The sequence below is a fragment of the Erinaceus europaeus genome, chromosome 10 (genome assembly GCF_950295315.1).
Source record: "Erinaceus europaeus chromosome 10, mEriEur2.1, whole genome shotgun sequence".
Lineage (NCBI taxonomy): Eukaryota > Metazoa > Chordata > Mammalia > Eulipotyphla > Erinaceidae > Erinaceus > Erinaceus europaeus.
In genome coordinates, this window is record NC_080171.1 from 96,447,599 (window position 1) to 96,463,992 (window position 16,394).

The 16,394-nt window shown below is 46.7% G+C and overlaps 1 protein-coding gene across 1 annotated transcript in view; it reads right to left on the reverse strand.

Moving 5' to 3' along the window:
* Positions 1-10,699: 10,699 nt before the first annotated feature.
* Positions 10,700-16,394, reverse strand: part of NR6A1 (nuclear receptor subfamily 6 group A member 1) — a 31,617-nt gene continuing 25,922 nt past the window's right edge. Inside the window, exon 7 of the mRNA XM_060200159.1 lies at positions 10,700-16,079. Coding sequence (XP_060056142.1) covers positions 15,991-16,079 — 89 coding nt within the window. The 3' untranslated portion in view covers positions 10,700-15,990. The remainder of the gene's footprint in view (positions 16,080-16,394) is intronic.

Here is a 16,394-nt window from a genome sequence, read left to right on the forward strand (position 1 = left end):
CCACAGAGGCGGGTAGGCAGCCCCGCTTGTTAGTGACCGGGTGGGAGTGGGACCTGATTTATGAGCTGCTCCCCCACCGGGCTTCAGCTGGGCCTCTCTCCCCTTGAATGGCTACCTCCCTGGGGCTGGACCCTGTGGGGTGCGGCCTGGCTAGACTTGGGAGTGGAGTCAGGTTGGGCTGCCTCAGCCCGTGGCCTGGACGAGACCAGGTAGCCCTGCTGCTTTGGCCGGGTCTTTTACTCTCCAGAAGGATGCAGGGAAGAAGAAGGCAAGCAGGTGAGCTGACTGAACACCCCTTGTGTCCATCCCTCAATGACTTCTCTGAATGTCACTATTCTGTATGGGCTGTTGATGTGTCTTCTCACCAGCTTGGTGGGAGTGGGTTGTTGAAGCTATGTTGACATTGTCCTCAGAGCCAGGTAGTTTGGCCGCAGGTTGGGCCACTGGGTAATTAGGCCAGGGCAGGGCAAGGCAGAGGAAAAGGGGTTTTGTCTAGAAAGTCAAGTCTCCCCAAACAGCCAGAGCTATCCCTGATGAAGATCCAGATCCAGAAGGTTCTAAATTGACCTTGTGATTTAGGATTTAGAGAGTTCTGCTCTGTTTCCCTCCCGCCCAAGACAGACTCTTTCATGCCTTCCATCTTCCTTCTCATGTTCACTGAGTCCACAGTGGGTGCCAGGCTGTGATACAGGGACTAGAGAAGAGGGGGGGAAAGTCTTTGTCCTTGGAGAGTTTACCTCCCAGACATTTATCCTGAGCTGTGAGGAGGGGCACAGGGGACCTCGGGGCAATCCCTACTGAGAAACCCCACCCCTCTCCCCTCTTTTAAGGAAAACAGTAAACCTTGCTATAGTTTAGGATAAGAAGAATCTCTCTCTTAGGTAGAGATTGAGAAGGCAGAGAGAGAATAAGAAACCACAGCACAAAAGCTTTCTTTAATGTAGTGGGGCTGGGGTCACAAGGCTAAGCAGTGCACGCTCCAAGTGACTTATTTTGCCAACCCAAGAGAAGGGTCTTTCTGGATAACTGAAACCAACAATATTTAAAACCTAACATGTCTGCCTTACTGTGCCACTGAAAAATTCTGAAGACTTATTTTTATTTATTCACATATACTTGTATGTATACACACACACATGGGTGGGGCGGGGTGGGAGAAAGCATGCAAGAGAGTTTTGAGTTCTGAAGAGAGAAAAGTCAGAGTACCACTCTGCCACATACTGTACCTGAGATTAAACTAGGACCCCAAATTCTACCAGCTGAGCTATTTCCCCAGTGCTAAGACAGTTTTGTTAAAATACACTTCAGTCATTTTGTCAACAATCACAAACAACTGATTCTACTAGTTAAATCTGTTTTTACTCTACCAAAACATAATATGTAATTTATTCCCCAACATGCATGATCTCATAAGTATAGCTATTTTTTTTGTCCCCTAGAGCACTGCTCAGCTCTAGCTTATGGTGCAGGGAACTGAACCTGGGACCACGGAGTCTTTTTGCATAACCACTATGCTATCTCCCTCTCTCATAATTATGTTTTCTTTTTTTAATATTTATTTATTATTCCCTTTTGTTGCCCTTGTTGTAGTTATTATTGTTGTTATTGATATTGTCGTTGTTGGATAGGACAGAGAGAAATGGAGAGAGGAGGGGAAGACAGAGAGAGGGAGAGAAAGATAGACACCTGCAGACCTGCTTCACCGCTTGTGAAGTGACTCCCCTGCAGGTGGGGAGCCGGGGGCTCAAACCCGGATCCTTACACCGGTCCTTGTGCTTTGTGCCACGTGCACTTAGCCCTCTGCGCTATTGCCCGATTCCCCATAATTATGTTTTCTATTTCACCCACAGAAGCTCTTTATTTCCCCTACTTGGGTTATCACTGGGATTCAGTACCTGCACAAATGACTACACATCCTGTTCTCAGTAGTAGAGAGAGAGAGAGAGAGAGATGGGGGGGCCAGGTTGAGCACACTTGGTTGAGCGCACATGTTACAATGGGCAAGGACCTGGGTTCTCCACCAGCAGGGGGAAAGCCTCATAAGTGGTGAAGCAGGGCTGCAGATGTCCCACTGTCTCTTTCCCTCTCTGTCTCCTCCTTCCTCTCAATTTCTGGCTGTCTCTATCCAAATAAACAATAAAGATAATAAAGGGGGAAGGAGAAGGAGAGATACCTGCAGCACTGCTTCACTGCTCATTGATGCTTCTGTGGATGGTGGAGCAGTCAGTGCTTTACTCTGTACCTCCTGTCTACCACCAGCATCAAAAAGAAAGAAAGGGGCCAGCTGGGGAGTTGTGCAGTAGCGCAGCGGGTTAAGCGCACGTGACACAAAGCCCAAGGACCGGAGTAAGGATCCTGGTTCAAGCCCCTGGCTCCCCACCTGCAGGGGGGTGTGGCTTCACAGGCGGTGAAGCAGGTCTGCAGGTGTCTATCTTTCTCTCCCCTTCTCTATCTTCCCCTCCTCTCTCCATTTCTCCCTGTTCTATCCAACGACGATGACATCAATAACAACAACTATAATAACTACAACAACAATAAAAAAACCAAGGGCAACAAAAGGGAATATAAATAAGGAAATATAAAAAATTAAAAATAAATAAATATCTTTAAAAATAAAAGAATAAAAGAGAAGGGCCAGGTGGTGGCGCACCTGGTTAAGTGCCCACATTACAGTGCACAAGGACCCAAGCTCAAGCCCCTGGACCCCACTTGCAGGGCTGCAGGTGTCTCTCTGTCTCTTTCCCTCTCTATCTCCCCTTCCCTTCTCAATTTCTCTCCATCTCTATCCAGTAATAAATAAAATAAATTTAAAAAGGAAAAAGAAGGGAGTTGGGTGGTAGTGCAGCAGGTTAAGCGCAAGAGGCGCAAAGTACAAGGAAACCGGTTTGAGCCCTGCTCCCCACCTGCAGGGGAGTCGCTTCACAGGTGGTGAAGCAGGTCTGCAGGTGTCTGTCTTTCTCTCCCCCATCTGTCTTCCCCTCCTCTCTCCATTTCTCTCTGTCCTATCCAACACAATGATATCAATAACAACAACAATAATAACTACAACAATAAAACAACAAGGGCAACAAAAGGGTATAAATAAATATTTAAAAATTAATTAAAAAAAAAGAAAAAAGAAATCTTAAAAAAAGCAAAAGTTTCTAGCAAACGCCTTTTATCGCCAACATGCCACTGACATGTAACTTTATCAAACAATTCTTTGTGTCTTTCTCCTTTTGATGAGAGATTCTGTAAAGTGGGCTATACCTTCGCTGTTGTTGTCATCTCTCCCTGTTCCGTTCTTGTTCCCTTATCATTACTGGTGCTTAACTGCTCCAGGCTGACTTTTTCAGATAGGCAGAGTCAGAGATAGAGAGACAAAGAGAAAGACACTACAGCACTGAAGCTTCCTTTGGTGCAGTGGGGGTTGGACTCCAACCTGGACGAAACAAGTGCATTATCCAAGTGAGTTATATTTCTGGCCCCTCTCTATCTGCTTACCAGGCCATCAGGCCTCTCTCCACATCATGGTGCCAAGGAAATAACCAGCCTGGCTTTACCAGTCTCCTAATGAGGTTCTGAGTCCTGAGAATGAGAGTTTCTGTCAGCCTAGTGGTGGAGACCTGGGAGTCAACTCCAGTCCTGTCATTGTCTAGTTGTGTGACCTGGGATTCATTACTTCCCCTCTTTGGCCCTCATCTCCTTCCTAGGAAGTGAGGATGAGATGAGACCATCCATGTAACATACTCAGTGGCTACTTGGCCTATTGTGTTTGCCCAGTGAATACCAGCAAGACACAAATAGCAAACTAAAGGACTAGAGGGTCTGTCCTTTGTGGCCCTTTCTGTATGTTGTGTGAAATTACATCATCTTGAACACTGTGTACCCTCCTATGATAGACTGACTCACTCCAGTCTAGTGAACCCTCAAGGAGAGACTCAGGGATAATTTATCTCTGGGCACTCATTAGGGGTAGCACAGAGAAAGCACCAGTGACTGAGTATCAAATAACTGTTTGCTCCAGCACCCAAGGACCCACATGCTGTCTTCTCTGTCAGCAGTCAGAAGTCACTTTTTGCCGCAAAGGCAGGATAAATCTGTTCTAACTCTACCACAGTATAACATAAAATTTATTCTCCAATATGCCAACCTTATAATTGTGTCCTTTCTGCAAGATAGAAATCTACTAGTCCCCCACTGTAAGGCAATACATTTATTTCTCAATTAACATCACTCATCCTCCGAATACCTTACCTCTGGTCTCCCTAGGTATACACCTTTCTCTGTGCCACCCTTCTGCTGCCCTCACCCTATCTGGCTTACCAGGAATGGCCAAAAGTATTTCCTATGTGCTGAGACCCCTACAAATCTTCCTTATCTGTGGTCAGCCTTGAACCTTCTTTACCATGCTGAAAAGGATCAGAGAGATGAGGCTTTTTCCCGAAGTCACAATGTAAGGTATTTCTCCCATCACTTCTCATGAACAGTTATTCATGATTTATTTATTTTGGATAGAGACAGAGAGAAATTGAGAGGGAGGAGAGCGAGAGGGAGAGAGAATGAGAGAGGACTGCTCTTGGAGCTTCCCCCCTGCAGATGGGGACCAGGGGCTTGAATGCACATCCTTGTGCATGAAATCATAAGCAGCATTTGAAAGATGAGGACAATCAGGATGACAGAGATGAAGCATTTTCCCAGTCACAATGTAAGAGTGTGATGAGACCAGGAGTCATTGCTGATAGTGCAGAGTCCTGTGCGTGTACATGCAAACTTAAGAGTCTTCTCTCACACTCTGACAGAGCCCCTGGGTGGCCTGTTTGTCCTTTCCTTCAGCCTCCTGCCCCAGTGGTGCCGGGTCATGGGACCAAAAGCAGAAGAGTGTCGTCCTGATCCATTGCTCCCATCCCCCATTCCCTCCCCCTCCCAAACAAACAAAGCCCAGGGTCTCTCTTCTATGGGGGGACTTTCCCAAAGTGCCAGACCTATTTCCTGGAGGTGGGACAAGGAACAAAGAAACCAGAGGCCCAGAAACTGAAATGGAGAGGATAGAGACAAAATCATCAGGCTGTGGTGTAGGTAAGTGCAGAAAGACAGACAGAAAAAGAAGTCAGAGAGAGAATGTGGAGAAAATGAAGAAAGGGAGACTTGTTAGCAGCTTAACAAATTCAGATGGTTAGAGAGGGGGAAGAGGGAGGGGGGACAGATATAAGGAGGGGAGGAGAGAGAGAGAAAGAGAGAGAAAGAGGAAATGAGAGAGTCTGAGACAGAGAACGAAGAGAAAGAGGGGCAGGGACCCTGAGTTTGGAGGCTGAGGGCGGATGGATGTGGGACCCTCACATGGCCACGCAGGGGGTGGGGCTGCTGGCAGCAGCAGAGGCTGTTTCCGCTGCGCCCCTTATCAGCCTGCTGCCAGATGTTCAGATCCGATGCCAATGTCAGAGAAGTCCGTAGTGCTGGGTCAAGGCCGTGGCCAGCAGGAGCCTCAGCTGCAGTGTGTGTGTGTGTGGGGGGGGGTGGTGGAGGGGCAGGCGGTAAGGGACCTGCTCGCTCTCCCCCACTGCCTCATGGTTCTCTGGGTGGACCAGGTGCCTCCTGGGGTTCCTTGTCCATCTTTGCTCACTCCCACATAGGAGGATACAAGTGGATACACACGAATGCAGAGGAGACAAGGCAGAGTTCTGTGCACAGCTGATCCACTGTGCACCCCTCTGCTGGAGTCCGCTGAGTAGCCTTCAAGTCTCCCTCACCTGTGTCACAACTGCAGCCAGAGTTGGAGAAGTGAGGCTTTCTGTGGCCAGCGGGCTCCTCTGGAGTGGGGCCCCCTCTGAAGTCTAGGTACCCTAAGAGTCAAGCATGTGGGGCTGTGCTAGAATTTAAGGCCTAGTGAAGCACCTTAAGAGATGAACGAATGGGGCATCTGGCAGAGTTGGGGCTCAGCCTTGGACTTGGGTGTCCCCACCATGCTCTGGAGTGTGCAGTCACAGCTGGAGCCCCCTTCCTAGTTTGTTTTATCTCTCAGCGCACACGCTTGGCCCTCAAGGGGTGACCCAGCCTTGCTCCCCACATTCTTCTTCAGCCGTGCAGCTGATGGGCCCCCCACAGCCCTGAGACAGGGCCTGTACTTGGGGGGTGGTCAGCAGCAAGCACTCAGAGCCACCCTGCAGCCGCTTTGGCCCTAGCCCTTTGCAGCCATCGCTTTTCCTGCTTCTTCTCAGAACATCTAAGGTTTTGTCTTTTCTGCCATCATCAGTCTGTGTCTATCACTATTTTTGCTTCAACCCCTTTCTGGAAATGTCTCGGTTTCTGTTTCAGACTCTCAGATTATGTTGTCTCTCTCTAGGGCCCTAGAATAGGAGCAAATCTGGGGACACCTGTGCTCTTCTCCCCAACTTAGTGGCCAGCCTCAGCCAGAATGTGTGAAGCATCAGGCAAGAGGGCACAGGGCTGGAGCAGGTGGAGGAGGCCTTATCTTATCTTTTAATGGGTGCACTAGGGCAGCCCAAGGAGCCAGTCCAGAGCCTTTCCCACCCACCTGCCAAGAGTCAGCCTAGATGATGGACAATGATCAGGGCCTGGAGCTGTCTTCCCCCCTACCCCAGAAAAAACCTGGGGGGGGGGGAGGAGGAAACTTGGGCTGGAGGTCTGCTGGCCTGAGGGCCTTCTTCCTGTTTGGAGGGAAATGACTGCCTCAGAAAGCTGCTCAGGGGAGAGGAGGGAGGCCATGGTGACTTCCGGGAAGCTGGCCAAGGGCCCGAAGCCTCCCTCCCCGTGCCACATGGGGCCAGCCGGCCCTGACTTAAAATAGTGCAGTTCCTCTATTGCTGCTGCCAGGCCCAGCCCAAACCTGAGTGGGCTGCTACCACTGCTTATACTGAAGCCTCTGGCAGAGGGGGTTCACCTACCTACCCCCCCCCCCTTCCCAGGGAACTTGGAGACTATGTTCTGACAATGAGGGTGTTAAGAGGGGATTCGCCCACCTACCTCACCCCCTCCCACACACACACTAAAATTGAGGCTGGGGACTGATTTGGCAAGGTAGGGTGGGTGAAAGAGAACATGGACTTCTGAGGCAGAAAGCCTGGATTTACCTCTGCTCCAACACTGAGCACCTAGGAGACGCTAGGGTGGTCCATCTTGTCTCCTTAGGCTTCATTTTCTACAGATGCAAAACAAGGGCAAGTGTTTGGTTTTCAGTCTAAATGACACCACATATGTGGATGCCTCAGAACTTTTTAAAAATATTTATTTTCCCCTTTGTTGCCCTTGTTGTTTAACATTGTTGTGGTTATTGATGTTGTCTTTGTTGGATAGGACAGAGAGAAATGGAGAGAGGAGGGGAAGACAGAGAGGGGGAGAGAAAGACAGACTTGTGAAGCGACTCCTCTGAGGTGGGGAGCCAGGGCCTTGAACCAGGATCCTTATGCCGATCCTTGCACTTTGCACCACGTGCACTTAAACCGCTGCACCACTGCCTGACTCCCCGCCTCAGAACTTTTGTGGGGAGAATAAAAAAAAGAACTTTTGTGGGGCATCAAGTGGGCACACAAAAAGGGTGATTCCCTTCGATTTTTTTTCCTCTGGCTGTCTCAAATCTATCACCAGAAAGCACTCCTTGGAGCTTTCCTTGATTCCTACACTGCTCCTAGGACTAGGTGCTGAGCAGGGAAGGTCTGTGGAGAGGGAGCTTGCAAGGAGGGCAAGGATGGGGCTGTGGTCTCCATGGTGAGACTTGTTGCCAAGGGAACAAGACTCCAGGAGTCCTGGGTCTGACAGTTGGGCACTTTTGCCACAGGATCTGAAAGTCTGATTACTACTGGTGGCCCTAAAGCCCCGGTGGGCAGCTAAGCCAAGGGCAGGTCAAGTCAGAGTGGTGGTTTATGGCTCTGTTGCTGGAGTGAGAGGGGCTAGAGCTCTCCTCAGCCTCCTTTTATGATTTGATTTCACTGAGCCTGACTTAGCACTAGCCAGGGTAAGTCCTCTTTAAGTCCCCAAGAGTCTGGGAGACAGCTCCAGCTGTACATTGTGAGTCATGCTATATATACATGGGGCCTAGATTTGAGTCCTGGCACCATAAAGAAGAACCCCAACACTGAGGGGGAAGACGAATGCTGTGGTGTTTGTCTCTGAAATAAAAAAAGAATGACAAAGTTGGCTCAGGAACAGTGGAACAGAACACGCTGGAGACCCTGGTGCGGCAAAACAAATAAACAAAACCCTAAGACACAGGCACTGTCCATTTGTCTGACAGGGGAAGTAAGGATCACAGCATTATCTATCTGGGTCAAGGTCACTGAATGGGGAAGGGGAAGAGCTGGAATTATAACTCAAGATAGTGAGACCCTTGGTTGATGAGCTTGCTGTCACATAAGCAGTCTGAGGTAAATGATCCCTGGGAAAGGGCTCCATGTAGCCACATCCAAGTCATCCTATTTCTGGGGCTTCTGGCTTCAAACTGGGTATATCCTACTCCTCTTTATTTTTGTACAGATGACCTAAGTTACCTCAGAGGATTTGTATCAGGATATCAGCACAGATCCTGCCTAATAGTGGTTAGATAGCTTTACATAAAATATCCTTTCTGGGCTGTGGGTTTTCTTATGTGTAAAAAGGGATCATTGCAACATTGACCTTGTAGGGTTGCTTTGAGAGATCAGCAATCAAATGCACATAAAATACTATGAGCATAGTCCTGTCTTGCTCTCTGTTAAACCAGGGCCAGTGAAATAGCTCACTTGGACCGTGCACGACTTTGCACATGTGCAACTCATGGTAGAGCACAGCCCCCACTGCACTGAAGGAAACATTCAGTGCTATGGTCTCCTTCACTGTCTCTGTCTACAAAAAAATAAATACAGCTCTCTCTTCATATATATATATATATATATATATATATATATATATATATATATATCCAGATTATTGTACTGTTTGGCACTCAAAGAAACCTAAAACTCAGCATTAAATAGCGATTTTTAAAATTAGAGCACTGTCTTAAATTTCATTCCATGGAGCAGTCCCAACGAAATTATAATGAGGGGATAAAATATTTGAGGTAGGTCCTGGGCTGAATGACATTACTTCAGGAGGGACTTATTAAAGCCTTTGATATGCACCCACCCCCCACCCTTAGTGGAGCCACCATGTGGGTTGCCTATGTTCTGATGAATCATACAGACTTGGTATCTGTAGCACTCTATATACGTTGGGGATGGCACTGCTTCTCAGATCCATTTGGGTTGGATCTGTTCATTTACCTCTTACAGAAAAACCCTTTAGTAGTTTGACAGAATTTTACTAGCAAAAAGTTCAACTAAAGGGCATTATTGAGCTTTGTTACAAACTCCAGACATTCATATTCAGCACTCTTGAATTGCTAAGGCGGAGCAGGGAGGAAGCTTGTTGTAACTTTGGTATCAGATAGACCTGGATTCAAAAGCCATCTTAGGTAAATGGCTTAATTTCTTCCAGACTCAACTTGCATAGGAGCAGAATAGGGCTGAGGCCTATACCTTGCAAAGCTGCTAAAAGAATTACATAAGACAATGCCTATTAAGCACCAATCCTAATGTCTGCACTCACTAGGTGTTTGGCAAATGTGTTCCTTCTCAACTCCTTGAACCTTTATGTTTCATCTGCCCTCTTGTGGGGCTAGGAAGAATCTATTAATTAGTTCCTCAGTGCTTCCTTTGTTCAAAACCATCTCTTTCAAACCTCAAGAGCTCTTTAGTCCCCTGTGCCCGAGGAGGCTGAGGTATGGGAACGCAGCTGGGACTCCCCTCATTTTACACAAGAGGATTTAATAGACTTTGATCAGACTCTTCTCAACCTTTATCTTCCTAAACTGAGGAACATCATCTTTCCCATCTGCCTTCATATAATCCTCAAACCAATCACTCATTTCTCAGAACCAATGAAAAGGTTAGGCTTTTCAGTTGGGCAGATCTGGGTTCAAGTCTTTTCTGAGACTTCGCAGATGACCTTCATTCCCCCAAACACCTGCACATGACACGGAAGGTTTCCAAGTGCTTCTTCAATCACAGCTCTAGTTTATTCCTTCCATGAGCCCATAATCCCTGCTGTGGGACCCTTTGCTGCACTTGAATATTTCATGTTTCTCCTGTCAAGCTTTCAAACATGCTGTTGATCCCTCAACCTGGCCCATTCTCTTCTGTTTTGTGACTTTTTTTTTTAAATTAGCTTTATTTATTGGATAGCCAGAAATTGAGAGGGAGGAGGTGATAGCGAGGGAGAGACACATCTGCAGCACAGCTTCACCACTTGCAAAGCTTTCCCCTTGCAGATGGGGACCAGGAGCTCGAACACAGGTCCTTGTGCACTGTAACATGTACAATCAACCAGGTGCGCCACCACCTGGCCTCTGTTTTGTGACTTTCAAGGGCCCCCCTTTAACACTCATCTGTGAAGCCCTTTTTGACCATCCTGAGTAGAACAAGTCACCCTCCTCTCAACTCTTACCTTAAAACTCAAGGAGATTCAAGTTTGTGAACCGTCTCAGCACAACGCAGCGAATAGCAGTCAGTGCTGGTTTCTTGATTCAAGCAATTCTGGGAAAAACAACCCTCTGCGAGACTTGGCAATAGAAATTAGGGTGTCAGCCATAAACAGTAGCAACAACAGGTCTGCAAGCACAAGACAACTCCTCAGGACACCTGTCATCCCCCTCCAGAAACCTCAACAAAAGCATCAGACACAAATGCCATGTGCAGGATTCACATTTATTGGTTCAAATACAGTACCTAATACTTGCTAAACATGCATTTCACACTAATTGGTCACATTTCCACAGGTAGTAAATTCACAGAAAAGGGCCCATCCCTTGCCAGCTGGCAGGGCGGGAGGTAGCAGAGGGCCTGGGTAGCCCGCAGAGCCCACCAACTAAAATTTGGTCATGCAGGGTTGATGGAGCCAAGCTGACAGGCAGCCCTTGGCCAGCCCTTTGGGGACAAGGGCTCAGAAACATCCAGTTTAGCTGATTCCTATACAGAACTGTGGGTAGAGCTGGACCTAAGATCAGCTGTTCAGTGGTAGCCTAGTAGGTCCATGGGCTACCAGGGCCCCTGAAGGTGGTGTTCATGGAAAGCTATGCTCCCTGGCTGGGCAGGTGGGAAGGACTCCCCAGACGTGGCCCAGACATTACAATGCAGCCACAAGTCCCTATCACAGGCCTGGGATGGCAACACAGACAAAAACACCAGCTCTCCAGGGCAGGCAGGGTTTTGCTTCCAACAGAAACATGTAAACAGAGCAGAAGCTACAATATTCTTTTCCCACAGGATTCATCAGCGAGGAATCAACTAGGATGTCATCTCAAGAGGTAGTTTTTTTTTTTTCCATGGAAATTTTGACTCAACATTATCACCTATTATAAGACATTTCATAGAAAGAAAACATTGGTCACCAAAGGGAAAAGATGAACCTTTGGCTGGTAGGGCTAGCTCAGAATTTGGAAGACTAACCTCCACCAGTAACATAACTTTCTTCTTGGGCTTGGAGCAAACTCTGGCCTGGCTCACAGCTCCCTTTTGAGCTTGCAGGTGATTCCTGAGCAGGCTGTGACCTATGCAGGCCTGCAGACCAAGAAGGCCAGCTGGGGACTGCAGAGGGACCAGATATCTTATGAACTAGTAGAGGCAGGGTCACTGTGGCTCATGCTGCAGGAGAGCCAGACAGCTTTATGTCTCAAGGCAGCCCAGGTCTGGACAGAGAGGAAGCCCCATCTTGCTCACAAGTTCAGCAGGCTCTCTGGGGTTCCTGCCTCTGAGGAAACAGTCCAGGGTTGGCTTCCAAGCCCAGTAAAGAAGGTGTTGCTTATGGCAGCTGAGAAAGGGGTTTCTGGGGACCCTGTATTTAGATACACATCCCTGAGCTGTGGCCCTAGAAACCCTTGTCTCAAGATGAACCAGTTTCCAGCACCTAGTGGAATGATTGCCGTTTCTCATCCTGAGACACAGATAAAACCTCATTTCACAGACACTGGACATAAATGCTTCAAGCCAAGGAAAAGGGGAGGAATGATCAACTGCAAAGGCAGAGGGGAGGACAGGGTGACTCTCATGGGTCACGTTGGGGAAAGTAAGAATAGTGGGTAGGTGGAGGGCTGTTTAGGATTTTAAAAAAACTTTTTTTTTTTTTGCTTTAAAATCAATAGAAAAAATTTAAAAGTTTAATAATAAGGATGTTTTCTTAAAATAACTGAAAAAAGAAATAAAAAGCAACAAGGTCAAAAGAAACAGATTGGGGTTCAGAGTTAAGAACTTGGAACTGCTGCTCAATTTCCTGACCCATCGGGAAAGACATAGCTTAAGATGTTGCCCATGCTGGGATTATCTGTCTCAGTCCACAGGAAATCAAGAAGGAGCAAACTAAGGTAGGAGATGTAGCAGAGCAAAGCGGCTAGCTCAGAGGGCCCAAGGTTTTAAGGACCTGGTGACATTGGCTATAGCAGGCCCTTACTTTCCTGCAATAGCAGATGTAAGGCAAGTTGGTATGGAGTGGATGACTTTCAGTGAAGATATGTTCCCTCTGTCCCTCCTCTGGTTCTGGGAACCAGGACAGGGTGGTCACTACCTGCCCTGCTGTCTTTAATCCCTGAAGGTGTGCCCACTTTACTAGTAAGTTGGGCATGGGGATTGGTATCTTCTGAGCTAGGGGGATTGCTTTGAGACAGGCTCTGGAGTTTCTCCAGGCTAAGGGCAAGAGCGTCAAACTTTGCCAAAGACTCCAGCAGTCTATACAGGAGTCAGAGCATGGGTTGTCTGTGAAGTTCCAAGATTCCCAATTTTTGTCTTCAGTTTAGAAAATGTTCAAAGAGAAAGGAAGAGAAAAGCTTCCATAATTCCACAGTGTAAGAATGTAGGATTCTCATTTCCCACAGCTTTTAGGGTCATATTTTTATGTGAAAAAACTCACTCAAAGTGAGTGCTCTTATGGCAAGGAATCAGAGAGAGAGGACCAATGAGAGGGGAATTAAAGACAACATGCATAACCTTTTTCTTCTTCCACTAGCAAAAAGGCTACCTGTTAATCAAACATTATGGGAAGAAAGGCAAGAAACACACACACCAAACCATCTCCTCCAACCTTTCTCTGTGTCCTTCACACCAAATTCACAAATACATTTAGTGGCTGACCTAATGTCTCCACACTGCTAGCTACACTCCTACCTTCTCCTCATAATACCTGAGTTTGCAATGCAACACATTCACTTTACCCTGTTTAAAAAAAAAAAAAAAGCAAAAACCACAACCCAGGTCATAAAAGGACTGGGTGCTGAAGACGTTAAGGGCAGTCCACAGGTCAGTCTCTGGCTCAGAACACACGGCCATTTGGCTCAGAGATTCTGCAGGGCTTTCGGTAATGAATGGGCTCTTTGTTCTGCGGAATCTGCTGCAAACATTTGTAAAAATGGATCTGTACAATAGCAACTTGCAGAATCTTTCCCCTACTTCATAAATCAACAACTTGCTCTGTTTAATGTGGTATCATAGGAGAGTCATGTTTTTGCCTCATCAGAGGACAAACTGACACTCAATACGATCAGCAACATGCTAGAATAGAAAAAAAAAACTATGTAAAAATAAAAAGAATTTGATGGATGGAAGTCTAACTAAGGAAAGATGTTGTACACAGAAGCCACCTTAAAGAAGGGTAATCTATTATGTTTCCTTGCATCTTGAGGAAAGTGGCTCAGACTCTGACCTGAAGCCAAAAAATATGATCTTGGTAAAAACAAAAACAACAACAACCACCACCAACCAAACAAAAAAACACAGGAAAAGAAAGATTGTGGACTCAGAAATAAGCACACATGCATGCACACAACCATACACACACCTTCCTATTGGCATGGAAAAGGTTCTGTTTGGAATTTTTCCTGAAGAACACGTCTCTTTCTTTTCTTCGTCAAAGCAGCTGGATAAATGACACTGAGGAGTAACACTGAGTTTTAGATCCTTCAAGGAACAAAGTCTTCATTGGTACCCGTAACATTTTACCGGAAAGAAAAAATTACAATCTGACACAGACTACCCAGTACGCACATTATGTAGGGGTCCACTGGGTCAGTTTTCTAGACTGATTTAGGGGGAGAGAGCAGAGACAAGGAGGTGCTATACCCCTCCCCCTATCTAGGGATATTCAACTAAGTGGTCTGTCTGCTGCAATGGCAATGGCAGAAACCTGGGTATAGGCAGAGACAATCACATTAATAAGGCAGAGGAGGGAAAAGCACCTCAAAGATTTCCCAAGTCACACCACATACCTGGTATGCCTGCTGGCCAAAGCCAAGAGGGTAAGAAACACTTCATGGGACTAGGTGGGGCAGGTAGTGAAAGAACAAGGGATCCAGGCCGGATATGCAGAGGAAGCAGCCAGGCCCTTTGGAGCATGAGGTAGTTTAACCGCCCCCTTCCTTCCAGGTGCTTTAGATTCTAGCCCTCTGGGCAGTGGTAAGCCAGGTCATTGATACTCTTATGGGATAGTTGGCCCACTCTGGGCCTTAAACTTACTGTTCTGAGGAAGCCTGATCTCATTCTGGACAGATTAGGAGAGTGTGGAGTACAGTGTAGGGGCAAAAATACTGGTTAGCAGATGGAAAAATTCCCTTTCTACTGTTTGAATAGGAGTCTGCAGTTTTAAACTTTAGTCCTAGGGGTGGAGCGAGACAGAGGAACTTGGGTGGTAGTGCAGTGGGTTAAGCACACGTGGTGCAAAGCACAAGGATGGGTGTAAGGATCCTAGTTGGAGCCCCCGGCTCCCCACCTGCAGGGGAGTCGCTTCACAGGTGGTGAAGCAAGTCTGCAGGTGTCTCTCTCTCCCCCGTCTTTCCCTCCTCTCTCCATTTCTGCCTACTTAACAACGATGACATCAATAACAACAACAAAAAAGGGAAAATAAATAAATATTAAAAAAAAAAACAACTCCAGAGGAGTGTTTGTTCTTTTAGAAATCTGGTTGGATTTTGAAAAAAAGAAAAAAAAACAAAACGAACAAAAAACAAAACATAAAGGTAGAATAAATCAGTAGTGGACACCAGGATTCAGACCATGACATTCTATTCAACTGTTTTCTCAAAGGGCTACTGTGAAGTCAACTTTGTAAGGAAAAAAGGCAAGGAGCCTGAGCAAGGCAGGCCTTATAAGATCTATTGGTAGCCAAGAAAACTAGGGAGCTGTGAGTCGGAAGGGAGCTGACAGACAAGTTCCAAGAACTGCTTGATGCCAAGAATTTGCCCGGAGGAAAGGATGGCAGTGGCAGAAACTGGTAAGTGATGGTGCAGACTGGCTGCTGGGGGTACAGTGGAGTATGAGACAAGAAATCCTCCCTGATGACTTGTTTGGAGTGGTGCCCTTCTCTTTCAATTTTCAAGCTTCCCAAAGAAAAGAGATAGCCAACTCGTGTCCTGCCCTGTTCCCAAAGTCTCATCCACTTTGTTTCATAATCTGCTTCACACTACTTTGCTCCTTTTTATGGTGTGCTCTTTCACCTAGCAAATTCTGTAGCTAGGAAAAGGCAGTTTGCTCTCTTACAGACAAATGTACGAGTCTGCTGAGAATATGTGGGAAAAGGAGGGATGGCCACATCCGTCCTCTTTCCACTGAGGTAGTTGTCTTTATCAACATTATGGTAATAGTCATCTCAGTCCCATCCCACCCTCTCCCTCAAAATACAAAAGAACTATCTCTAACAATTACAACACTGTAACATTAAACATCTTCACATTCTGTAAACTGCAAGGAAATGCATCAGCTGCATTCACACAAAAGCATGTGCATCATGTTGAAGGCCATACATTCAACTCTGTCGTGAAATAAATATATAGAAAAATGAGGTTTAAAAAACAGACAAACAAAAACTCTTCTTGTAATGGAAGCATCTGGAAATGCTGCTCCATAGCTTCCATCTTGGTCTCTTTGGCTCTTTCTTCAGGAGCCTGTCCTGTCCCAAGGCATTGTGGCGGCCTGGGGAAGGAGGGGCGATGGGGACAGGTCATTCCTTGCCCACACTTGTCTTGCAGGAATGCAGGACCACCTTAAAGAGGAGGGGTAGCTGCTCCAGTGGCACATTCACCATCTTCCCTGGGAACAAGGTAGAAAAAAAAGTTAGCAATGGTCACTAATAACTGTATCTGCCTGCTCTTGGGCTGATGAAGGGACAACACTGCCTTTTGAGTCAATAGGGCAACAAAGCACAGGAGCATCACAAACATAACACAGACTGGGCTAATGTCTTGATGCCCAGATCTCAATCTAGAATTCATTTTCTGAGCAGCTGCTCAGTATACTCTAGCTATACACCAACAGCAGGTGAGCCAAAAATTTACCTTGAAATGATGGCATTTACTATTTAATCGAGAGAGATGGGGGAACTAGACAGAGACACCTGCAGCACCG